We start from the raw sequence: 26365 nt of genomic DNA, 5'->3' as shown, positions 1-26365 counted from the left end.
GCTCCACCAGTCTGCCAGAGGACTAAGGGCTGTTGGGTTTTATTATTAACTGACGCTTGTAAGCCACCTTTAGTATCATCTGATGGAAAGGTGGGGTATAAATCAGTAAATCAATACAAAGATTCTATGTGAGAGATTGAGAACCTGTGGCCCTCTAGATGCTGTTGGACTCAACTCCCGATTAGCCCCAGCCAGTGTGATGGCCAAAGGTCCAGAATGATGGGAGATGCAGTCCATCAACATCTAGAGTGCCACAGCGTCCCCATCCCTGATGTATACCATAATCAGACAGTGTCCAAAGAGAATTTTCAAGAGCAGGCCTTCATACTTTGTGACTCAAGCACAACACAGCCCTCTAGACATATAGTGTCCATTTTTTTTACCATAATAGATCATTGCATTGTTTTCCATGATAAACGCCAGCATTTATTCATTACGTCTTACATACACACAGCCTGACAAGTCCATGAGTCCCTCAAGGGTTTGTCTAAGAAAAATACTTATATGCTTGAAAAAAATTACTTTATTTAAAAATACAGTACACAGCAGTGTCTCTTTCCCACCCTGTTACTGCTGATTCACAAAGATAACATGATCAATTTAACCCAAATACTAGGCTGTTTATAAATCCTGAGAGACAGACTCAGTTACATGCTGATTTACATAAGACAATATGCTGAAAAAGAATAGTCTTTCTTTTAACATAAAAGAGTCTCTTCCTGAACTTATGAATCAGATATAAAATCTGCAGAATTGCTGTACTGCAATGACCAACCAAGGATTTCCCTGAAATCCTCATTGTGAACATTTTTACATAAGGTGGGTCCTAAACAGCTAGACCAAGAAACATAAACATACCAAGCATGGTGAGCATATGGGATATGCTATGATTTATCAAACATAACTGATCCTCTAAGAAACGACGCTTGTGACACACATTACACTTTCATAGTTAAGGGCTCGATTCTTCTTATAAGCACTATCAGAAATATGCTTTTCTTCTTTTTTTAAAGGGTCCATAGTATGATATAATCTTTGGGAAACATCCATATATCAGCCGCCTCTGATCCCAAACTCACACAACCGGAAGTGTAGGAATTGTATCATACCTAGAGAAGATATGTCTTTTCTCTTAGAATGCTCCCATAACAGCTAAATTGGTTATTTAAGCTGCATGGTCATTCCCATCAATTGTATGGGCTGGATGGGTGTATTCAATCCCTGAAAGAAATATAATGCACTTCAAGTCAAGCTACATGATCAGCAGAACCACACGTTACAAGTGCTTGCAGGACTTCATTAGTTCACACTGCAAGTTGGGAGATCACATAAAATGAGATCAACAATGACCCATCCTGCACTCAGGAAACTAGCATGTTAGAGATTATGTTATAGCCTTTCTTCGTATGGCATGCTAGTATGAGATATTCAGGAAGGGTTCGTTTTAAAAATGACAAAACACAAGAGGGAATATTGAACAGCACAACTGCCCCCACCAATCCACAGTGTGTAAAAATAAAATCTAGAAAAAAGTCTAAGCCATGTAATTCTGATTATCATATAGCTTGGGTCTTCCATTGGTCAGAACAGCATTTAACCTGCTGTGCTGAAGATTGTAAAATGGCCATAGGAATTAAAAAAAAAGTGCCACATTCATCTGATTAAATGTTTGACATGTGTACATGAGCCATACAATATTTATGTTGCAGTTTTATCTCCTATTGCGAAACAGAGCAAAGCATAAATTACATGGGAATATCAAAGAAGGGGCCATTTTCCTTGGACTTTCGCCGGTACTATTACTGTACAAATTTCACTTCAGCAGGAGCGAAGAGCACATGGTTTTGAGCACATGATATGAAGATGGCTTGGATTTTATGTTCCTTTGTGGCATTAAAAAAAATAGGAATATGTGCAAAATTGTTCACTAGGCCCATTTCCCACCTTCTCTTGTGTATCCCCCTATTCTCTTGTCACATACTTTCCTGGCATATCTGAATAATTTCCTGAGATATACAATAAATAATTGGAAGGTTGATAGTACTTTGGTTAAACTTCTTATCATTTTCAAGACCATTTTTCATGAGTCCTTAAAAAAAAGGAGTACCCACCCACCACCACCTGTAGCATTCCAGACTAGAGAAATTCAAATGTGAAACCTCCTGGCATATACAGAATGTAATATAGCCTAGTTTGACTTTGGTTGCTATGGTGTTTGAAAGGCAATGTAGAAAGACCTTTTATTTGGGAGCCTAAACCCCATTTTCAAGAGTGGCTTAAGCACTCTAGAATGGTGCTCTTCACACTGTGGGATGGAGTCAACAATACAGCTAACTAGGCTAGAGAGTTCTACAAATCAACAAGGATGGCTTTGGGGCTAAGTGGTGAGTCCTTTTCTGACCAAATTCAGCTTTTACTGAGGCCCCTCCAGTAAAAATGGGAATTAGTGCTCCAGAGCACTGGTCTTTCTACTCCTGTAGTACAATAGGGCTACAACCTGACTCAAGTAGTAGAGCCTTCGTTTTTTGGAAAAGGGAAGAGAGGAGATGTAAGGAAGTCAGACTGAGAGAAAGGAGACTGCTACAATAGAACATGGTTTCATTAGGTATTAAAATGACCATTCGGTCCTTACAGACCATTTACACTGATTTGGTACTATTAGGGTCATGGCAGTCTGTGTGAGGCAAACAAAGGCAGTTCTAGTCCACCTACTGGTAAAAAGTACAGGGAAACCCCTTGCTCCAGCAAGAATGTGCCAGTGTTAGGAACTCTTGCCCACTCTATCGACCGCTGCTGAGACCCTATGTTGGCCAACCTTCTCCTTGCCCTGTAAAGCTTAACTCTCTAGTGTTGAAGGGGAAATCTCACTGACAACTGCTTCAGCACAAAGTATGAGGTCAGATCTCAAAAACAGAGAAAAAGGATGTGAGGTCCCCTTGGGCTGGGAGCCAAACAGATCCTGTGTACTGCTCCCTCTTGATGCCAGATCAAAGGCTCTGAGATCAGTTTTGAAGAACAGGCCTTTGGCTATGTCACATTAACCTTCAAGTACTATCAATGAACAGCAATCATTTTACTTTTATGTTATGAATGAAAAAAATATGCTGGGCCTAAGAACAGAGCCATTAACCTTCAGTAAGAGATTGTTAATCGCTAAAATAATAGGATATCCCAATGCCTAAATGTTCTCATTTCTAATCCTAATTACAGGGTACATTGTAGACATTCAAGAACTACAAAATCAACTATTCAACCACATGAAGTCAGGAAAATATCCAAATAAATTAACGTGTTTTAAAATTATGATACAATATACTTATTACAGTAAAAATTGGCATTTTTCTTCAAAAGCAGAAGCACCAGTCTTAAGATATAAATGTGATATGTGAAATACAGCATAATACAAAGTGCAAACAGCATTTTAGTACTGGATGTTAATTCTTTAAAAAATGTGTATACTCTGGAATCTGTTTGAATGGGAACAAGTGTCATGCTAAATTTAAAAAAATAATAATGAAAAACCAGACATAATGGTGTGCCGTTGGATACTTGCATGACTAGGTAAAAAAACAATATCCCCAGCAAGGGGAAATGATCTATTTATGTAATGTGGGCAGATTCACACTTTTCTAATACCCCCCATGCCCTCAGTCCCTAAATGGTGCAATGCTTTCTGTTAGAAAATATTCTTAACTTTTTGACATTTCTGGCATATTCTTCATAGGCTGATGTAAATTTTAGTGCTGCTAATCAGGTTGTAAAACCAGATAAAAGTTTGATTTTCTTTTCTATTAAAAAATGTTTCAGTTATTATGAGTGAATTGTGAAAAGAGATGACGTCCAATGTAGCGAATAGACATCCGTTTCAACATCATGTGACTTCTGCAAAGGCCGTGATGTGGTTCTACAAGGATTTAAAAAAAGGGGGGGGGAGAGAGAGAGAAAAGTTAGAAGTCTACAACTGCCAAAATGATGCTATTTGTTTTCCTCACCTACCCTATCATTTTGGGGACATCCCCATGCTTTCAGAAATTTGCCATATTTTGGTGTTGCAACCACATTTTCCTGCAGGAAATCTAAAATACTTCACAAAAGCCTCCACCCATTCTAGAGCAAAGCTACGTTTGCCGACACAATGGAATATGAGAAGCTCAGGGGGCATTTTAAGGGGGAATGACTGTGAGATGCTTATCCCTCCCACATTCAGCAATTCTCCCCTGCAACTCCCTCCCTCCCCACGGGTTGTTCTTCCTCTATTCAGACTGACTTCTAGGTTTGGAGGCTGGCTGAGGAAAAATGCAATAAAACCAGCTCAGGGCTCATTTACATGGCTGAATCACCAGGCAGGGAAAGGGTTAAGCACTATCCTCCTACCCAACAATTCTCCCTTGGAAATTATCAGGGCTCAGGAGTCAGATTCCTCTTCATCAGGTGATATAGGCAAGGACTCAGAACGTAAGGGCAAGGACATGCCAGGTCAGCCGTGGAAGTGCTGTTATCAGATGAGCTGCCAGGGCTGGGGCCTCACCTCACCCCTAGCCTGAGGATGTGGCACTGCCATCCTCTAACTCAGAGGACTCTACTGTGTAAGATCCAGAGCTTGGAAAAGTTACTTTTTTAAACTACAACTCCCATCAGCCCCAGCCAGCATGGCCACTGGATTGGGCTGATGGGAGTTGTAGTTCAAAAAAAGTAACTTTTCCAAGCTCTGATAAGACCCAGGAGGACTTGAGGATCCTCCACTCCATTGCAGTAGGAGATTACTGGAGAATGTTGGGCCCCTTTAAGGAATGCAGCATCTTGCTGCACAGGTGGTGCTAACAACCATGCTGCACTTGTTGCTACCATTATATAAGGGCTCAGTTTCAGCTTGTTTCTTGCTGGTATAACTTCAGAGCTTTGTGTTCCTCACAGTGTCCGTTTGTATCCAGCCTAAGCCTTGCCTCCCTTGTCTTATACCCTGGTTGGGCTTTGCCTTGCTACACCACAGAGCAGAACAGAAATACCCCCCACCCATTTTCCTTACAAGGAAAACATGGGGCCGAGAACTTCATGTTTCCTCTTCGTATCACAACATTTAGTTCCACCCTCAATTCTACATTATTGTGACTTTAACTTATGTTTTGTTACACTATGGAAAAATGGAAATGGTCTGCCTTCAAGTCGATTCTGACTTATGGCGACCATACGAATAGGGTTTTCATGGTAAGCGCTATTCAGAGGGGGTTCACCATTGCCTCCCTCTGAGGCTGAGAGGCAGTGACTGGCCCAAGGTCACCCAGTGAGCTTCATGGCTGTGTGGGGATTCGAACCCTGGTCTCCCAGGTCATAGTCCAGCACTCTAACCACTATGCCACACTGGCTCTCTTGTTACACTATACAATCTGAATATTGCATAACTTAGGTGTAATTCTATTGCTACCTTTTAGTAATTAAGATTTAAATTCCAGGGAACAAATGCTACAGAATCTGATAGCAGATCAGTGATTGTGTTTTGCTGTTAATACAATTTTAATGCTGCATTTCTTCCTTTTCTTCTTATTTTTAAAAGATTAATTACTCTCAGAGAGCCATATGGGACAGAATGAAGTAGCAAAATGTTAAATGAAAATGGCATTTGCTAATTGACAGTACATATTAAAAACACTTCTTTTTCAATCAGTGAAATGTCCCCTTTTATTTGAGCTGCTCTTTACTCTGGTTCTTTCCACAGGATAGTTCCCTGTTGTTTGTGAGCATTTGCAAAAATTATAAAAGGTTTGTATATGAAACTCAAACCGCAATCTTTTAAAAACAGAATTTTAATTCTGACAGTACTGGCATATTAGTTGATGGAGACCCATAGTCACGGATTTGTGTGGTATTGTTTTTACAGCCCAGTACTCTGTGGCAAATTGTGACATTCAAGATACCTATGTCATTTGGGTTTTAACCATAAAAGCTGATGCCAACAAAAAAGAAAAAAGATCTAGATCAAGCATACAGGGCATACTTTGCCAAGGTGCTTAAGTCCCAATGAAGTCAATAAGATATGTTAGCTGTGACTAATTTATGTCCCATTAATTAAAATGGGACTTTACTGTGACTAACTTTCTCTGATTTTGGTCTGGGTCTCCAGGACATGAATTAACTCCCAGGACCTTCTAAATCACAACAGCTGTACATGTGGAGGGGAAAAGTGGGACAGAACAGGGTTCTAGCCACATGCACCTATATATAAGATCAGATCCCAAATTGTGCAGGGGTCCTGATTGTGCATGTAAAGTGCATACAGTTATACTTGGAGGGCCATGAGCCTGCTGCCTCTACCTGGATTTGATTTGGAATGTATGGTTGAGGTTCTAGACATCTTAAGTCCTGAAGATGGGACTCAGCCACCATCAACAATATATACTTACTCTTCAGAGTCTTCTTCAGGAGCAGAAAGAACAGGTTTGGCTAAGATTTGACACTCTAACCGAGAGGCAGTATGACAGTCAAGGATTGGCCAGGTTTCATATATGTTCTATTAGCATTGATGTCTCCTTTTGCATCATCAACAGGAAAGTGCAACCTGCCTGCCATGTTCAGACTCCAGGTCCTCTATCTTCCAACTCAGGCTATTGAACTTGAAGAACTTAAACTGGAAAGCCCACACTTTGGTGTGGCTATCTGTTTCCTCAGCTTGGCCTTTAACAAGAGCTACTGCGTTCCTCATTGAGAAAAACAGGGAGCTGGACTTTGCCTCTGAAGAATGCAGGGGGTTAACTACGACATTAGTCATGATGCGGCCTAGACAAACATAACACCCATGGAGTTGTATTCCATCTCTATAGCCATGCTGGGGTAATATGTATATCCTGACTCCTAAGCCAGGGGTGGCAGATGTACACATTTCACTATAAAGCAACAGGAAGCCCAGCCATTTAAAGTCTCACACAATCATAGAGTTGGAAGTGACCTTGTAGGCCATTTACTCCAACTCTCTGTCTACCCTCCGCTTGAAGACCTCCAGGGAGGGAGATCCCACCCACCCTGCAAGGTGAATGGTTCCACTGAGCTACTCGTACTATGAAGACACTTCTTCTAATACTAAACAGAAATCTACCCTCCTATAACTTAAGACTATCACATCTATTCCTAGCATCTGGGGCAGCAGAGATCAAGTCTTTGCCTTTTTGTATGGGACAGTCCTTCATGTATTTGAAGAAGCCTTTGCAGCAGTGACATGGGGGGGAGGGCAGCAGTGTTTTCCCAGTGGCGGCTGCTGTTTTCACTGGAATGGGATGACAGTGAGGTCAGGGGAACTCTGGGCTGGTGGTGAAGGAGCCCTGCTGTGTGTATGCCCCATTCTTGTCTGGGCAAACACACTGTCGCCGCTGCCACCCCCTAACGCAGCATTGTTGATCCTTCAAATAATCACTCATGATTATTTAGAAATGCCTCCCATGTCTAGTTATTATGAGCTATGCTCTTTAAAACAATACTTGGTGAAACACATTCTAGAGCAGGCCTTTGATCATGGAAGGGATGGATATGAAAAGCCACCTCTGTCTTGTCTCTGGCTGCATCTGGTGTCTCAGTTGCAAGGTGGCAAACCGCTCATTGACAAATTATTTTGCTGGAGTTTTCTAACCACACACAATCTTTAGCAAATCCTTGAGATCCATTCACACAGGAACAGCAGAGAAACTGAAATGCCATGCAAGAAAACAGCATGTACGCTTGAGCTCCAAAATGCAATGTTTTGTTTCTACCCGTCAGTGCTCACAATTAGTTCGACTCAACCTTCTCTTTGGCTTTCTATAGAGCACTACATGAGTGTTCTGTTCTAATCATCATAGGCAGTAAGTGGTAGTAGTAACAGAAAAGATTAAAGACACAGCATGCACTGTAATGATTATTTTCTACCAAAACATCATTGGAGGTGATCCAGTAAAATTGACATAACATGAAAACCAAAAAGGATCAAACCACTAAAAACAGGTAGTGAATCACCCCCGTTAGGAAAGCAGAATGCAAAGGCTGAACCTTAAGTGCAGGTTTCTGGAAAAAAAATATCAGTGTATTTAGCATTATGCTACATGTTTATTATTTTTATTCTTTTAAATAATATTGTAAGGAGTATCATGGTCATATAAAGTATATTTTGAAAAAATGAGGACGCAACCTATTTTAAATATTTACAATTGGCATATCAATTATGCCATATCTTGTATTCTAGGTCTGATATTTCACAGCACAAAACACTCTCTTAGCAGCTTATGGAACATGCTGGCACTGAACTGCAAATTTTGAAAAATGCACATCTCCTCAACAAATGACTCCTGTAATCATTTTTCTCCCCGATTACAGCAAAAGGAAACTAAGCATAGAATACAAAAGCAACTTCACAAAAGTCCATTTCGCCCAAAATCCTTAGCCTGCACTGAAGGCTAACATGTCGGCCTTGCGAGAGCACACTTTAAACACACCAGTGCGCTTGTTTGCGCACATACGTTTATTGCCTTATATGAAGATGTTCAAATTGGTCCACTCCTATTATCCAGGAGAAAAGCCTAAAGAGGCGTGCTTTAAAAGAGTTCTGCTGGAACGGCTCCTCTTGATCATTATCAATGCCTTGATTCTGCAACACGCACAACAATTATACAAATAAAATTGCACTAGGCTATTTTCAAATTTCTTTCATCTAGCTAGCACTGCAAGTGAAGCACATAATGTGGAGGGAGTTCATTTGACTTTTAACTCAGTGGTTCCCAAACTTTTTTTTTTTTTTTGCACAGACCACTTGAAAATTGCTGAGGGTCTTGATTTGTCTGCCTGTTGTAGCAATACTAGTGTACAAACCCAAACAAACAGAAACAACACACCCACCCAGCCCCCTGCCTGTGGAATACTTTTTGCCCCTTCAATTGTGTCTAGATCCAAATCCACCTGAGAATCAGACCCCACCCCATCCCAATCAGCATTTTGTACTGTATTTAAATGTATGGATTGTAATTGCCATGAACTGCTCTGGGAATCAAGTGCAGCTGAAATGCAGGATAATACACAAATTGTGTAAATTGATATGGTATATTTATAACACCCTGCCTCAGACACATATATAACATCATATGCCTATAATCTGGTTTTATTTCAAGTTTTAAGAAGTGAAAGTACTTTTAAGAAGTGAAAAAAATATATTTAGGAGTGATGTAAAGACACATAGCATGCAAAGACAACCAATGCTAAATTGAGATAATATCCTAAGACCACTGCAGCAGAATTTGAGAACAATCCCATGTGACTTATCATGATGAAATAGCTAAATTAAAAAAAAAAAGTTTTGCATCCCATTTTTGGCTTGAGACCTCAGTATCTTTTCCAATTCTTTTGAGAGTAATAATGCAATACTATACTTGTTTACTCAGAAATACATCCCACCATGTTCAATGGGACATACCAATAGGCAAGTGGTCATAGGATTGTCGCCTTAATTTATGGATAGTTTGTACATTAATATTTATCTACATCTCTGTGATTGGCTAGAATAAAAACAGTCAGTACTTCCCACAAGAAAAATATATATAAATATTTGTACTGGACTGTTGTCATGCTGTGATGACAGTCTGAGCTGCTAGGGGGCGCAAGAGGTAAATGGATTGAGCCGAGACATGGAAGCCAGACCTTGCAGGAATCCACCTCAGAGCCCGAATGGGGTACCTCAGGAGGAAGACAGGAGGGGGAGGCACCACCATGACCTGGGGGGGGGTTCTTTCTTTCTCCCCAGCACTGCAGGAGCTTTTTCTGGGGGAGAGGGAGACAAGGAAGGAAGGAAGGAAGGAAGGAAGGAAGGAAGGAAGGAAGGAAGGAAGGAAATACTGGGGGTGGAGCAGCACCACAATAGCCTGTTAGGACTGAGGGGATGGGGGGGTAAAGCCTTCAGCAGCTCAGGGGTCTGGAGAATGGCTGGTGTCGAGCCTCCGCACTCTCTCGACGAGCAGGGAGGGGGAAGGCATGAATTGCAGGCGCCTCCACGGCCAGAAGGCATGGAAGGTCCAGCTGTTGTTGTGTCTTTTCCAGCCTTGGAGGAAGGGAGTGTGTTAGATGCTCCGCCAATTCCCACGGGTGAACCCTCCCCCCTTCAGGATAGTGCCCTCTTGGAGCCGTTAGGGGAGGATTCCGAAAGAGCAGCAACTCCTCCTTTGCCAAGCTGTGAAGAGCAGTAACTCCCCCTTTGTCCACCCGTAACTTAGAGATGTCTGAGGCTTCCTCGCCTTCTACTTCCCTGTCTGTTGATAAGGACCCTGTTTTGTCAGACGAGCCCTTGAAGTTCGCCCCCCTTCACCTCGCTCTCGACGGCGGGAAAAGCGTACTGGTCAGAGGGCGGGGGTATGAAGGAGTGAGAGATTGCACTCCAAAACTTCCCCTATATAAGTCTGCTGAGTTGGGAGGGGGGGTGTTGCGTCAACTCTCTTTTGCATTGCAGAGCATGTCTAAAGTGTTGTTAGGGAATTCTAGTGAGTTATTGTAGGAATTCTATGAAGCGCACTGCTTTTGATGTATCCATTACTCTAATAAAACAAGATTTACTTGCACCAACGTCTCAACCTCTTGGGTCCGACTCTGGACAGGACAGCTGGTGTCAGCACCCAGAAAGGTCTAGCAGCTGCCTTGTGCACATGTATATGTGAAAGGATGCTGCCCTGGGCTCCTACTGGGAGAAAGGGCGGGATATAAATCTAATAAATACTACTACTAATAATAAAAGGATGAAGAAACTGAAAGCTATAATTTTTTCTTCTCTTTTGTTCTCAAATGATTTGGAAAATCAGAAGGGTCATGAGTAGTGCACTTTGGTGTGCATCTGTGTGTATGTGGAAGGAGGGACTCATTTCTTATCCAGTAGGGACCTACTGCAGGTATCTTTACAAGTGACTGTGATAAGGTTATCAACAGGTGCTGGCCCCAATGGCTACATTCTCCCTCCACTGTTGGAGGCAGCACACCTCTGAATACCAGTTGCTGGGAACTGAAGGTGGGGAGAGCATTACTGCACTCAGGTTATGCTTGCAGGCTTCCCGTGGGCATCTGGTTGGCTACTGTGAGAACAGAGTGCTGGATCAGATGGACCTTTGGCCTGATCCAGCAGGACTCTTCTGATGTTTCCAAACCTATAGGCTGTTCTGTCACTGAGCTTTGCTCATCAGCTGCTGAGAAATCCACAACTAGAAGGGTTCTGTCATGATGAAAAGAACCAGGCAGTTTTCAAAAAGTAAAAAAAAAAACCCACAACCCCCCCACACAATATATATTCTTGAAAGGGGTCCTTGGTACTGTTCCCTTTTGCTCCTGTCAAAGGACCTATGCCCCTGGTCAAATTTCTATGTTAAGGCCAGGGTGACCAGCTAGCTTGGGCTGGGTATAGCACCAGAATCACTTTCCACTTTCATCTAGCTTCAGTCACAGAGCCGTATCTGCCCCATTCTATCTCTGTATAAAATTTGTGTAAGGCCCACTTAGAAGCTATTTCTCATTGTCTTCTCCATACCCTGGCCCAGGGACAAAGTAATCCACCTCTGTCCTACACATACTAATTGTACTATTCTGCATTGGAAATTCTGCCTCGCACTGAATTTCATTTGTTGATAAGCGGAGACATAGGGCCCAGCCTCCCCAAACCATTCTGCCATCTGTTCTTGGTTCTTTCCCCACAAGATGTAGCCTACTTGAATTCTCAAACTTTGGCCTTCAAACAAGTTCCTGATGCAATGATTGTAAGTCACAAGGAAAATGGACGAGGTGGGAAAATAGGTGTTTTGGTATTTTGTTTGTTTTCAAAATTCTGGGGTGGTTTGGATAAAGATTAGAGAAGTAGAACACATCTGGGTCGGGGAGAAACCTGGAAGTCATAAAGAAGAGGTTTGCAGAGGGAAAGATGAACATGGGGAATACTCCTTGCCTTTCATCATATAATCCTAAGGATAAATATACTCATTGCTGAGGTTAAAGCCATGCTAATTAGTAATCCTTCAAGGAGAGACATAGTTACCCAGATTTTATGCTCAACAAATAAAGCTTCTCTCTAGCGCAGTTAAATCTGATCACTTGACCGTCAGTTATATGAAATGAGCATATAATTAATTGCTGGTCATTACCATTAAGCTCCAGTCCATGCTAGGTAACACTTGCAATTAAGTTCATTTTTTAAAGATACAGTGGAAGAATGCTTGTGTATGTTTTGTGCAAAACAACAACAACACAATACCCTACAGGCCACCGCTGAAAGTGTTGCATTTCTAATAGATAAACAGCACAATCCTAGGCATGTTTATGCAGAACTACGTTCCACTGTGTTCAGTGGGAAAGGGATTACGAGAATCATTACTCAAGCAGAGCAAAGCCTTGTTGTAAATCACTGCTGGCATTTTCTGTCTGTCTGCTTTTAATGCAAGATCGCTCTTGACCACTGGGAAATCAGGGATGGGCAGTGGCTGGTATAAAATTCAGAAGCTTGGCCTTTTGCCTTTGCCTGTCAATGCGGCAGTAGCTTGTGCTTGCCTGCTTTTTAAAAACTCCTTTAGTAAGTGAGTTGAAGATTGTAGGCAAATAAGATGGGGAAGGGAACCTTTGGGTCCCCAGATGTTGTTGGACTACAACTCCCATCAGCCCCAGTCAGCATAGCCAATGGTCAGGAAAGATGGGAATTGTAATCCAGCAACATCTGGGGACCCAAAGGTTGGGAAAGGCTGGCACAGGCAATCTATGGTAGCTAAAGAGAGAGAAAGAAATGTGGCAAGTGCTCTTTTTTCTTTCCAGTTAGTTTCTTGGGTTGCCAATGATTATATCACTTGTTAACCAGTGTGTATGTATATGCTCAAGAAAATGCAAAGGGAAAAAGCAAAAAGGAAAAGTGGGCCTCTGAAGGTACTGGAATGGGTTAGTTTTCCTTCCTGCTAACTTTTACAAGCTTGGGATCTGTGCAAAGTGCTCCCACATGCTGAAGGGAAAGGTTGCCATTTTTCCCTCTCAGAAGGTGTCCCGGTATCTCAAGGGATGCAGCCTTAGGAAGATCCCGAGCTGAATTGACAGCACATTTGACAGTAAAAGACATGCATCATTATGGCAAATGAAGGCAATATAGGTTAGATAGTATGGCTAGCTGGTTATATAGGTGGATAGACAAAGAAGGAGAGACCTGGATGGCTACACTCATCAAATTGAGTTTTCAGATTGCATTTTGCTCTGATTGCTGCACTTGCACATACTCATTTCAGCTGTCAGAATCTAAAATTTTAAGAGCAGCAGCACAGCAAGCCCAACAGTTTACACCGAGTGTAGAGATTCATGGCCAATTAGAGAAGATAATTCTGACGACAATAATTTCATGACCTGTCAAGGCTTTGACTATATCCTGCTTCATCTCTTACCACTGTCAGCAACCTTTTATGCCCAACCGTCGGAGGAGTTGGGTAGCCGCCATGCAGGTATCAGCAGCACAGGGACCACCCAGCCCAACTGTTGTGTGAGTCACGTCACAGAACTGCAGAGGAGCTGAGCTACACAGCTCCTAACAACTGTTGAATCTATCTTTATTATCCATAAATCTTATAAAAGATTTCCAGTTATAGTTTTTTCCTTGCATTTTCTAAGTTATTACTGTCATCATCACCACTGTCATCATTAAAATTACAGTTATTATATATATATATATATATATATATATATATACACACACACATATACGTAAAAATGGCCAGGTCTACCTCAAGTTAATGTCCATCAGCATGGAGAGATCAAAAGGAGAGGAGTCATAAAAGAGGCAAGTCTAGCTAGGGATTAATCCAGTTACTCATACTCAGATTTAACTGTTGGGAATAAAGACCTGGGGTGGAGGGTGTTTAAAAAAAGTCTTAATGCAGGGATGGGGAACCCTTTTTCAGCCCAAGGGCCGCATTGCCTTGTGGGCAACCTTTCAGGGGCTGCATGCCAGTGATGGGCGAAGTCAGAGGCAAAAGTAGGTGCAGCAACAGATGTGACTCTTACCTTTGTACATTCCAGCCATGCCAAAGTCAGAGGTCTCTCTCTCTCTCTCTCTCTCTCTCTCTCTCTCCATACATACACACACACACACCCCTCTTCATCCAGGCAAGCAAGAGGCATTATCTCAATTTAAGGAGACATTCCAGCTAGGCAAAAGCACCCAAGGAGGGCATGGAGCAGGACAGGTAAGGGATGAGGTCTGGGAAGGGGGCATTGCCTGGGGAGAGTCTCAAGGGAAGGATACAGAGACCTGGAGGGACACATTTGGTCCAGGCCTGAGGTTCCCTACTCCTGCCTTAAAAGAAAAGGCTTTTTTCCCCCAATTCATACTTCAGGGTTATTTAACAAATAGGTAAGAGGAATGCACACACCCCTCACATGCTCACTCAACCAGCTCTGCCCCCATTATGCTCACTGCTCTTGTCCCCCACCAGCTGCATATTTGGAGAGTGTGCAAAGTGGTCCTGTGTGCAGACTGAGGTGTTTGTAGAGTTCTTCCACATAAGAGTGATTCCTTGACCAATCAGGATACCCCCTTACACGATCCAATGGCAGACACATAGGGTCACATCCCATGCTAGATTTGGAATAATTAATTCAATTTAACATGGTGTTGGGATTTATAATTTGCCCAGTTTCTCAGCCATGCATAATCTCCTTTCCATTCAAAAAGGAACCATCTGCACATAACAACTTCCCCATTCATTTACAGGGCAGGGAGTTGGGACTGACTTTTTTAACATCAGAAAGAGTCCAAGGGTGGGGGAAGGTGAACTCTCTCTTCTTCACTTTTCCACACTCCTTCCCCCTAGTATTTTTTCTCCCAGTCCAGCTCTGAGAGTGGAAGCGATGAAAAGAGCCTGCAGTGATGGAACACAAGAAGATGATCCAGGGGAGGGTGCAGCTCTTCTCACCCCACGCACCTCTTTCAATGGGACATTTGGCTGCCCCCACCATAGCTACTTTGGGACGGACCAAAGCCTTTCCCGAGGCAGCCAGCATCTTGCTTTGTTTTGAAATCTTGCAAAGAGCTAACAGAATGGATTATACAGGAGACATGTGCGTCAACCAAATGCTTGCTTGAGCAAATGAGATGGTGACCTCCTTATGACAAAGTGTCAGGAAGGCTTACTTAGACATCTACGCTTTAAATGGCATGCTGAAGAATTCCAAAAAAGAAATCTGTTTATTCTCTGATGGAACGGAATGAAACACATAAAGGCTCTTACACCTGTCCATGCTCATTTGTAACTCCCACAGATTTCAGTTCAATCAAGGGGTTATATCCTAAAGAAAAGGATACTGAGTGCAGTGGTAAAAGAAATGAACCAAACAACAACCCACATCTCTTTCTTTAACCCACCACATGCATCACCATTCCAATCCAAACAATCTCCATGCTCACAAGCAGCCTTTCATGCACACTGGCAATACAGACATGCATCCTCATGCACACCCCACCCGCACTACATTGGTCTTGTTGTGCTGGCTGGGTACAACTTTTCATGCAAGTTGGGAGTGAGCATCTGCATCCGGGACAAAGAGTTGTTTTGTGCAACTAGTTGCCAGTGACTGGCGCTGGATTGGAGCCTGTATTTTCAGGTGTACACCAAAGATGATTTAAGTGTACACCTAAAAATGTTAAGTGCAAATGTAATGTAAAGTGCTACAAATACATGTCTGCAGACATTGTCTGCAACCCCTTCTTGAGGGTGCGCTTGGCAGAAACCCCAGGTTCACATTTATTTATTTATTTGTTTGTTTGTTTGTTTATTTATTTATTTACCACCCCATAGCCGAAGCTCTCTGGGCGGCTTACAGCAATTACATAAGGTTTGAAATGGCCCTCACACTGAAATGCAGGATTTTGCAGTAACTATAAGGTAAATTATAATGGACAATAATAAAATATCCTTTTTTATTGGCATGCAAGATGCCCAAAATGCCCTCAGCTGGTGGAAGGGTGGGGATAAGATTAAACAATAAATAAATTATAGATTTACCATCACATTGGCTGTATATTATACGCTAGGTTAATGAATAATGGCATATTTGTACACCTAAGGAGTAATCTAACTTTCCTCAAAGTAATCAATACTTCATAAAATATTTTATCCAGTCCCATTATCTATTTCTATAGTCATTTTGCAACGAAAATCATTTTTACACAAACTTTCTGTTCTGTAACTGAGTAGCATCCTTTTGAAACGAAAAACATTCCTTACTCCCTACTATAACCATGTATACATCTCCTAGAATTACTTGTGATTTCAACAAGCCTTCTGATGCTTGCTTTTGTTAAGGCAATAGTAACGTCTGACAATTAGCAATTCTGCTGTCCTGACCCAAGGAAGTGTAGTGTGACACCAGATTGTCTAACCCTATCTTATACCAAACATGTGCTCACTTGACCAGCAGTTCTGTGCCTAGAAATAGACCCCATAGGAGAAAACCCTGTGGAAAACTGTATGTTATATGGAACATTTCTATGCAAGTGTCTCTTGACTGAATACTTCTTGAGTTCCTTCTGATGGAAGTTTCTTCTCAATGAAGATATAAAGACTAGCATGTTGGGGGAAAACAGTGAGGAAGCTCTCAGGTACCCTCCACTGTATTTTAGTTTGAAACTTCCAAGCCTATTTTGCCCATAATGTGAAATCGCATGTTCCCTGCTCCTCCTTGGCATAGCCATAAAAGGATTTCGCTAACATCCACTTCTGCTTTTAAACTACCTAGAATTCACTGTTGCAGCTGAACTCAGGGGAATTCTGGTCAGCTTAAATAAGCCTTCCCCATCCTGGTGCCCTCCAGTTGTTTTAGACTCCAACTCCCATCAGCCCCAGCCAGCATGGCCAATCATCAGGGATGATGGGAGCCAGAGTCCAAAACACCTGGAGGAGACCAAGTTTAAACCCTAGTTTGTTAAAGAGCCAGGATCATAAACCACAGCATGCCTCTGGACTTCTTTCACAATTACTAGGGTTTCCTTGAGGTTAGACCCAACAAACAATTCTAGTCAACTGAAAAGCACAAGTGGATGCTCCCAGTTTTCACCTCGCGGTTGTTCCAGAGGAGAAGATGGGATTTCACAAGCCCAAGACTCGATGCTGCTCATGCATGTAGCACTAAATCAGTAGTCGGGAACCTTTTTCAATCCAAGAGCCGCATTCCCTTATGGGCAACCTCTCAGGTGTTGCATGCTAGTGGTGAGTGGGGATCAGAGGAAAAAGTGGGCTGAGCAATGGATGTGACTCTTGCCTTTGCACAGCAGGTTATATTCCATCCATGCAAGAGTCAGCGGTTTCTACACACACACCGGTCCATCCCCCATGGTCAGGGTTCAGGGACACATTACAGGCAGGCAAAAGCACATCAGGAAGAAATGGAGCAGGACTGTTGAGAGTGCATCCTGGGGAGAGCGGGTATGGCCTGGGAAGGGGATGTGGCCAAGGGAGTTTCCTGAGGGCCAGACAGAAAGGTCTGGAGGGCCACATTCAGCTCCGTCCTTAGGTTCCCTAGCTCTGCACTAAACTGCTTGCATTACACACAAAATGGGCCTCGGTATCCCAAGAGTGCAGTTGTCCTGCCATTCAGTGGTAGTTTGTGACTATGAACCAGGAGATTCACTTGTCATGTCACTAGAATTTAGAAAGGCAACCACAGCATTTCAGATTCAAGGAGAGGATCCATTACCTTTTCTAAAGGACTTTCTACTCGAGGGATGCTGATGATAGGCATTTGGGCCAGATTGTCCATGTGAGAATGTTCATTTTCTGGTTGTCTACCTCTAAAATTATTTATCACACACACAACCTGCAAAGAGAAGAAAGACATTAGATATTATGAAAGAGTGTAATAGAGCAGATCATGAACATCTACATCAACTGTACAGTGTGCTCAGACAGAAATACTAATTATTAAGGCTGCAATCCAATACCTGCCTACTCAGAAGTAAGCTCCATTTGGTTCAATGGGACTTACTTCCAGGTAAGTGTGTATTGGATTGCAGCTTAAGTCATTCTTTTAAACAGAATGAGATTTCAAAAATATCTCCACAAACAAAATTAACTTAGTTAGGATATGCTTAGGATAGTTTTTAAGAAGACACCAGTGTAGGTTACCATTCCTTACATATGTCAGGGATTGCATGCCAGTGTTTTCTAACACATTTTCAGCATAAAGCAACATGCACATTCACTGATCCTTTTATTCCTTGAACTGAGAAGTCTAACCATAGAGAACTCCTGGGTAGAATAACTTAACCATGTAGCAACCTTTTGTACTGAGCTTGGGCTGGAGATTCATGTGGTTCAGCAGCATCAGATGGCTGCAACAAAATGCCATTTTAAAAATTACTATACACAACTTGGAAGTTTTTTTTTAAAGGAAAGTTAATAAATTGCATTAATAATAATTGAGTGATATTGCTGGCAAATGTAAGGTTTCTTGAACTCATGCTGGCCTCAGTCACATTTGTACTGAAGCATCCCAATACAGAGTAGAAACTGAACAATGAGGTTTAGATGATGGCCTTTTAAAAACACACACATAAGAACCAATATAAAAATCATTTGTATGTGCAGATGCACACATCAAATTCCTTTTACAGAAGTTTCCCCATTCATATCAGGGGATGGGACATCTTCATTGCAGGCAAAAGGAATGCATGCAGGTAATTATTCAAGCCAATGATGAGAATGGGTGATCTCTCATGTAGGTGCTCCATGCGTGCACTGAAACACATTCTGGGCTCTGGGTTAGTAATAACTGTGTATTTGTTTATATTTATGAATTATTGTTATTCAGGCAACTTGCCTGCACACTTATGAATAAAGGAAGTGAGGAACCCCTTCATAACCACGCTCATAGTAACAGAAAGATTCATGCACAGCTGTACTTACCAGAAACACTGCTATAGACACACCAACTAGAAATCCTGCTATCACGTCTGACCAATGATTTCGATATTCTGCTACTCTGTTGATACCAGTAAGAAATGCCATGCACATTAAGCTCAAGCAAAGGACCGGTTTTGCCAGTCTCGTTCCTTTGGCCTTTATCGTGTTGGTGATATACATCTGGGGGAGGGGGGGAAATCAGGGAAAAAAACCCGAGAGCAATATGAGTTTTCATTCTTAAGGAAAGAAAAACATTGTTATTCAGACTGAAAGAGGCACACTTAGTGGTGTGGGGGATTTTTTTTTAAAAAAAACCCACACAAATGTAGAAAGTACAAATTTGAACCCTGATTCAAAGCCACTCATTTATTTTTACAGTAGATTTATATCCCTATATTTTAGACTGAAGTGCTCAAAGCAGCTGAAACCATTTATAAAATGCAGTGCTTTAATTGCTCTTTTTAACAGTTTTAATTGTGGATGTTTTTAATGTTTTGGTGGAATTGTCATATTGTTTTTTCTTATTATGAATGGGTTTTATAATTTATTTTATGCTTTTAAACTGCTTAGAAACCATTATGGCATGCAAGCAGTATATACAATAATAATGATAATGACAACGACAACGGATACATTAAAATCAAACACTTGAAACAAAATAAAATCAACAGGAATAGATCCTGGTGTTGTCTTTGCATCCCTCTCTTTCTTTCCAGTTCCTACCCAATGGGCAGTTGGTAGTCAATGACCCTGTAGGGGGTGGGGAGGAGGATAATCTAGTTAGAACAGGAGGAGACCGATGTTGTCTTTGCCTCCTTCTCTTGGTTTCTCTACTAACTTCTGTCAGGCAGTTGGTAGTAGATGACACTGTATTGAGGGGAAGAGGGGGACAGGTTAGCTCAGAGTTAGGCAGCCAACATTGAAATGGTATTTATTTATATGCTGGCTAGATCAGTCGGCAAGCTTTTTGGTGTGTAAGCATCTTATCACACCAATTCCTCATCCTACACTTGGTTTTTCCTCCATTATTGGCGGCAGCTTGAGAAAAGATCTTATGGTTGGGACCATTCTCATGGCAACTGCAACTGCTTGCTATATAGAATAGCCCCAGCCCATGCTTGTGGACAATTTGCTTCTGTTGTCTGGCTACTTTCTGCAAGGCTCCCCATGTGTATATATGTGCACGCATGCATCTGTGCTTAACACACTCAGATTCCTTGGGAATGCTAAACTTCCAGACCCTCACAGAACATGACACTTAGTCATTTTGCTTAACACACATTTCCATAAGAAAGAAGAAAAAGTAGTAAGGGGAAAAAAAGGTATTATCTTGAGAGAGACATGATAATGCTAATCAACGGCTTGTGAATGTGCTCCTTTATGAATGGCAAGCTAAAGAAAACAATTCTGCCTAACTCAGAGACCAAATGAAGTGTGTGTGTGGGGTGTGTGTGTGTGTGTGAGAGAGAGAGAGAGAGAGAGAGAGCATCTGTAAATAGCACTTTTCCTTCTTCCTCCCTGCATTTGGGAAGCAACATGATTTTCACTTCACAGCTCTCCTTTTATTTGTACTCCTCAAACTGTGGCAGATCCTCCCTTCTGCAGCAAGATCACATATAGATATAGGTCCATATAGGTGAACTAGGCGGCCGCCTAATGTGCCAAGTTGGGGGGAGGTACCAAATTCGAGGAAAAAGTACAAATAAAAAATAAAATAACACTCTCCTCCCCCCATGCACTGTGAGGCCGATTGGGGGGGAGGCACAAGGGGAGGGGAGGGAGAGAAAGCCATGTTCCTCTAGTGGGAATCCTTGCAATTGCTCCTGCTAGAGGGATGGTTAGTTGAATCTGTCATTATTTTGATTCTTGTGCATGTACAGAGAGAATATGAATTATAGTAAATAAGGTGGTCCATAAAAGAACAGTAACAGTGTCAACCAGGGCCTTTTTAAGAGGGGGGCACAGAGGGCAATTGCCCCAGGCCTCACATATGAGAGGGGCCTCGCACATGATTTTAACCACTGATTTCAGAAGTGCACTGATTTTTCCCAAGCAGCACTGGGGATGAGGCTGCTAATTATTGTTATATTTTCATTCCCAAGGAAAGGCACTTTGGAGATTTTGTGCCTCAGGTGCCAAAATAACTTGGTTGGCCTTTACTAGGTACCTGGCCAGGCTGGGGGGCAGGATTAGCTCTGCCACTTCAGACCACAAATTGTCATGGGCCAGTTCGGGTAGCCAGAGAAGGGAGGGAAAGGTGAGTGGAGGAATGGGGCTAAAAAGAATTACCTTTGTTCTTGCTACATATGCTGTTGACATTGTTTGAAAGACATGTGTATGTGTGTGTGTGTACTGAAAGGCACATACACACACACACACCAATTTATATTATTATTTTTAAAGAAAAAATCAATTTTAAAATTCTAACATCAGAAAACAAGGTCCAAAAATAACATTTTATATAATTGGATTAAACTCTCCAATTCAGCGGATATCAGAAAGGAGGGAATTCCCATATTGTATTGTAGCTACCTCTTATAAGCATAAATAAATGATTATCCCCTCCATCCAATGACACACTAATAAACAAGTTCATTACTTCCCTCAAACATAGTAAACATTTTTTTTGTAAAGTTAGACAAAATTATATAATAATATAGTAATTTGTGATAAAATCCACTAGAGGTCAGAAAAAATCTTCTTCACCATTACACATACTGGAAGATGATAGGTAAACTCATCTTGCTGAGAAAATGGCTTGTGGAAATAACTACTCAAAAATTCATTTGAAATGTCAGCATGATACTTCTGTAGTGCAGCAGACTGATTTAAATCAAGGCAGTTTAAATCAACAAGAAAGGGCTAAAATAATTCATTGGTTTCATATGTAGTGGTTTGAGTTTTGGCCTGGAAAATGTGTGTTAAAAATCCCTAGTCAGCCATGAAGTTTACTGGTTGACAATGGGTAACTATTTCTCAGCCTAACCTACCTCACAGGGTTGATGTGAGGATAAGAGGAGTAGAGGCAGAGATGCTAACTTGAGCAACTTAGAGGAGAAAGAAAGGAAGGAAGGAAGGAAGGAAGGAAGGAAGTGCTTACTTCTTGGTTAATCTAACTACTATAACATGTTTAAATATTTACAACTGAAGACAGCATTAACACTATCTAGGAGGGTATAACTTTGTATAATTTATAGGCTGTATCCAATGTTAGTTCTATTTGTAACTGACCCACTGAAATTAAACTATGAAGGTTGGTTGGAACATTTGGGACTCTAGTTTAAAGAAAAGGAGAGTAAAAGGTGACATAATAGAAGTATATAAAATTATGTATGACATGAAGAAAGTGGACAGAGAAACGTTTTTCTCCCTCTCTCATAACACTAGAACTCATGGACATCCAATGAAGCTGAATGTTGGAAGATTCAAGTACAGACAAAAGAAAATCCTTCTTCACACAGCATATAGTTAAACTATGGAATTCGTTCCCACAAGAGGCTGTGATGGCCACCAACTTGGTTGGCTTTAAAAGAGGATTAGACAAATTCATGGAGGGTAAGGCAATCAGTGGCTACTAGTCATGATGGCTCTGCTCTGCCTCCACTGTCAGAGGCAGCATGTTTCTGCATATCAGTTGCTGATATACTACAGGAGTGGAGAGTGCTCTTGTGCTTCGGTCCTGCTTGCGGGCTTCCTGTAGGCATCTGGCTGGCCACTGTGAGAACAAGATGCTGGACTAGATGGGCCATTGGCCTGATCCAGCAGACTTCTCTTATGTCCTTATTGGGCATGACTCACTTAGGTAAATTAATTTCAGTGAGTCGATTCTGAATAAAACTTTGTTGGACACAACCATGTATAACTTTAGAATATGCTACATGGTACACTGCTCGTTTAATGGATAAAACATTTGCTCATCATGTATGTCAGAAGGAAGGCCTGGTAGTTACTGGGTAGAACAGTTTATTTTCAAACAATGACTGGGGGAGGTCCTGCCCCCTCTCAATCCGCTCACAAGCACTCCAACCTCCCAGAGACCCCCAACGAACACCTCTCCTCACCAACCCCCCCCAGGCACCCCCACTCACTAACCCACTTGCCTCGTCTGTTCCTCTGCTGCTGTTGCCCTGCGCCGATGCCACCCTGGACAAACACTGCCACTGCGCTGCACACCAAGGACACACAGCAGCCTTCTACCCACCTCTCCAGGCTGCTGCCGCCGCCACCACCACTACAGACTGTTAGAAGTGGGGCAACAGTAACCCCTGTTTGGGTTCTTTTGTTTCTATTCCAAAAGGAAGATAGAGTTAGGGTCCTCCAGATGGCTAGGCCTGCCTACCTTTACCTGTGCTCTTCTCTGCCTAACTTCCTTCCATTGTAAACTGATATGCTCAGGGAAGCTGACCTGCCCCTCCTTCCTTTGTCTTCTTCTTCGACTGTCCAATGAGAGAGGTTGCTCTTTCTCCTGAGCCATGAGGGCAATATCCACGTCTGGGCATTGCACCTCCAACTTAGTTAGTTAGAACTGGTATGCCTTTCCTATCTACTATGTATTTCCATAAATAAAGTAGCTTTTCTTATTTTACTAAGTCTTAAGTCTCAGTACCCCCTTTAGGATGCACACCTTAATGTGGTTAGGGGGTTTGAGAGTGTTGAAGAAGCTGAGAGCAATGCTGTCAGGAGTCTAGACCAAGAGGCTAGACTGCTAGCAGACGGAATGGTCAAAGCTGAGACACCAAACTAAGATGCATCCAAACTCAGAGGAAGGCAATGGTAAACCACCTCTGAATACCTCTTACCATGAAAACCCTATGAACAGAGTATCCAAAACAACAACAAAGTCTCAGTGATCTAAATGCAGAGTAAAAGCCTGCTACTGGTATAGCACAGTGGGGAGGAAAGCCTGGCTGGGAGTCCAGAGTCTGGGAGTTCAAATCCCCACTCGTGTCTCCTGGGTGTAAAGGGCCAGCTAAAGATCACCCCCACAGTGAGTGGCTCAGGGGTTACGTGCCCTGCCACCTGTGCAGCTGTGGGCAAGCTGCATAGTCCCAAGGAGCCCAGTTGCCCCCTCCAGCTGGCAGTTGCGGGCAAGGAAGGGTCTGGCTTGTGCACCTGTGGCCAGCTGAGCAGGCCCTGGCCAGCTGGGGAGGACTAGCCTCAGAGGGAGGTAATGGTAAACCCCCTCTGGATACCGCTTACCATGAAAACCCTATTCATAGGGTAGCCATAAGTCGGGATCAACCTGAAGGCAGTCTATTTCCATTTACTTAGATAAATACACACACTGGCACACATGCAGCTGAGGATCTCTGCATATCTCCATAACTCAGACAAGCTGTGTTGCTGTGCAGTGCGCCTAGGCTGCACACCAGCCTTCTGCCCAGGCTGCCGCTGCCAGCACCCCACCTATGTGGCCTGCTCATAAGCTTCCCAAGGCTGCCGCCGCCACTGCTGCCTTCCCTGCTTACTGAGGCAGACGGTGATGAGCAGCGCAAGCAGCATGCAGGTGAGGGAGGGAAGGAAGCATTCACACTGCAGTTCTCTTAGCGCCACTTATCTGTGGAGCTGCAAACTATACAGTGTGACACATTTTTATTATATGTTTAAAAAAGGAAATATCCTCGAGTGGTATTCAATGCTAGTCCTACTCAGAGCAAACCCATTGAAGTGAACACAGGTGACTAACGTGGTTCATTCATTTTAATGGGTCTGCTCTGAGTAGGACTTAGTTGAATACAATCCCTTGTTTATAAAAGTAAATATACATAATGTGAGAATGGAACAAACTGAACAGCTGTGGTAGTTATAAAAATAAGAGCATACAAGACCACTAGGGTGAATACAATCCTCATCCTAGTGATAATAAAGGGCAACATCTCCTGGAACCAGGAGCTGGATCCCTGTGTCTGTGGTGACATGCCTGTCCCTGACCCGCACAGTATCAAGCCAAACCAGCAAAGCACTATATATGACCCAGTGTGTCATATTTATAATGCTTGCTTTCACAAATATATTTCCCCTTGTTCTTGACGCATACAACCCCCCCCAGCTTTTATTGCAACGCGCTTGACAGAAGCAGACTAACTTAGTCTAAGGAAATAACATGCTTGTATCAAGTGCTTGTATTCAGAATTTTAACCAAATTATTTTTTAACAAGAGGAACTTATGTTTTATTTTAAACAAACTATCTGATTTAAATTAAAAACACACACATGAACCCTCTGATTTTTAAACCATTTTTATCTTTCCTGTAGTCTGCTGAACAGCACATGCTTCACTCTACGACACTGGCACTTTAATTGGTGCCATATAATGCTCATTCCATATTTGCAAGAAATCTTGTAGTGTGGCAGCACCTATTCTCTGGAACTCCCCACCTACCAGTATTATGCAGGCACCTTCATTGTATTGTGCGACCAGAGCTTGGAAGATTACTTTTTAAAAGTAATAAATTACAGTTACAATTACATGGCCAAAAAAAGTAGTAATAACCACTACAATTACAATTGCTCTGAAAGTAACTAATTACTTTACTTTTTCTCTAAAGTAATCACTACAATTACAATTCAGTTACTTTTTAAAAAAAAGCAGCTACAAGGTGCTGGCCTTGGCTGCTGCACATCTAAATAGCCTAAAACAACATTAAAAATAAACACGCACATACAGAGGTAGTAGAATAATTCTTTTTATCCATAAGATAGCAATGGTGGTCTCTCCGCTGGTAACGGAGGTGGGGAGGGAAGCAGAGGACACTACTTGGATCTTTGCACATCAAACCAAGTGCAACCCCCCACCACACAGCCAGCAAGCATTATCTCTCTCACTTTTTTTATTTATTTTTATTTATTTATTTTCATTTATAAACCGCCCATAACCAATGGCTTCCTGGGCGGTGTACAACATACAATAGTACAATAATACAATAAATCAGCAAAATCACTCGATATAAAATACAGATGCACTAAACAATATTAAAACAAGAACAATTACCACATTGAAATACATAAAAATATATTAAATATATTTAAAATGTATTTAAAATGCATTTAAAATGCCTGGGAGAATAGGAAGGTTTTAGCCTGGCGCCGAAAGGATAACAACGTAGGCGCCAGGCGTACCTCCTCGGGGAGACTGTTCCACAATTCGGGGGCCACCACAGAGAAGGCCCTGGATCTTGTCATTACCCTCCGAGCTTCTCGATGACTTGGTACTCGGAGGAGGGCCTTAGATGTCGAACGAAGTGCACGGGTAGGTTCATAGCGGGAGAGGCGTTCCATCAGGTATTGCGGGCCCACACAGTGTAGGGCTTTATAGGTCAATACCAGCACCTTGAATCTGGCCCGGAAACAAATTGGCAACCAGTGCAAACGGGCCAGAACAGGTGTAATATGTGAGGACCAACTGGTCCTTGTCAATAATCTGGCTGCTGCGTTTTGCACTAGCTGCAGCTTCCGAACCGTCT

General features: G+C 42.2%; 1 protein-coding gene across 6 annotated transcripts in view; it reads right to left on the bottom strand.

Annotated features, from left to right (window-relative positions):
- Positions 1-500: 500 nt before the first annotated feature.
- Positions 501-26365, bottom strand: part of PLPPR5 (phospholipid phosphatase related 5) — a 115206-nt gene continuing 89341 nt past the window's right edge. For all 6 annotated transcript variants that reach the window (XM_061633700.1, XM_061633698.1, XM_061633701.1 and 3 more), the window contains 3 exons: positions 18906-19082; positions 17698-17817; positions 501-3904 (listed from right to left, as the gene is read on the bottom strand). In XM_061633700.1, coding sequence (XP_061489684.1) covers positions 3872-3904; positions 17698-17817; positions 18906-19082 — 330 coding nt within the window. In that variant the 3' untranslated portion in view covers positions 501-3871. The remainder of the gene's footprint in view (positions 3905-17697; positions 17818-18905; positions 19083-26365) is intronic.

Source organism: Rhineura floridana, chromosome 6, assembly GCF_030035675.1.
Source record: "Rhineura floridana isolate rRhiFlo1 chromosome 6, rRhiFlo1.hap2, whole genome shotgun sequence".
Classification (NCBI taxonomy): domain Eukaryota; kingdom Metazoa; phylum Chordata; class Lepidosauria; order Squamata; family Rhineuridae; genus Rhineura; species Rhineura floridana.
Note: the sequence above shows the minus strand (reverse complement) of the source record. Positions and strands in the feature narration are given on the sequence as shown.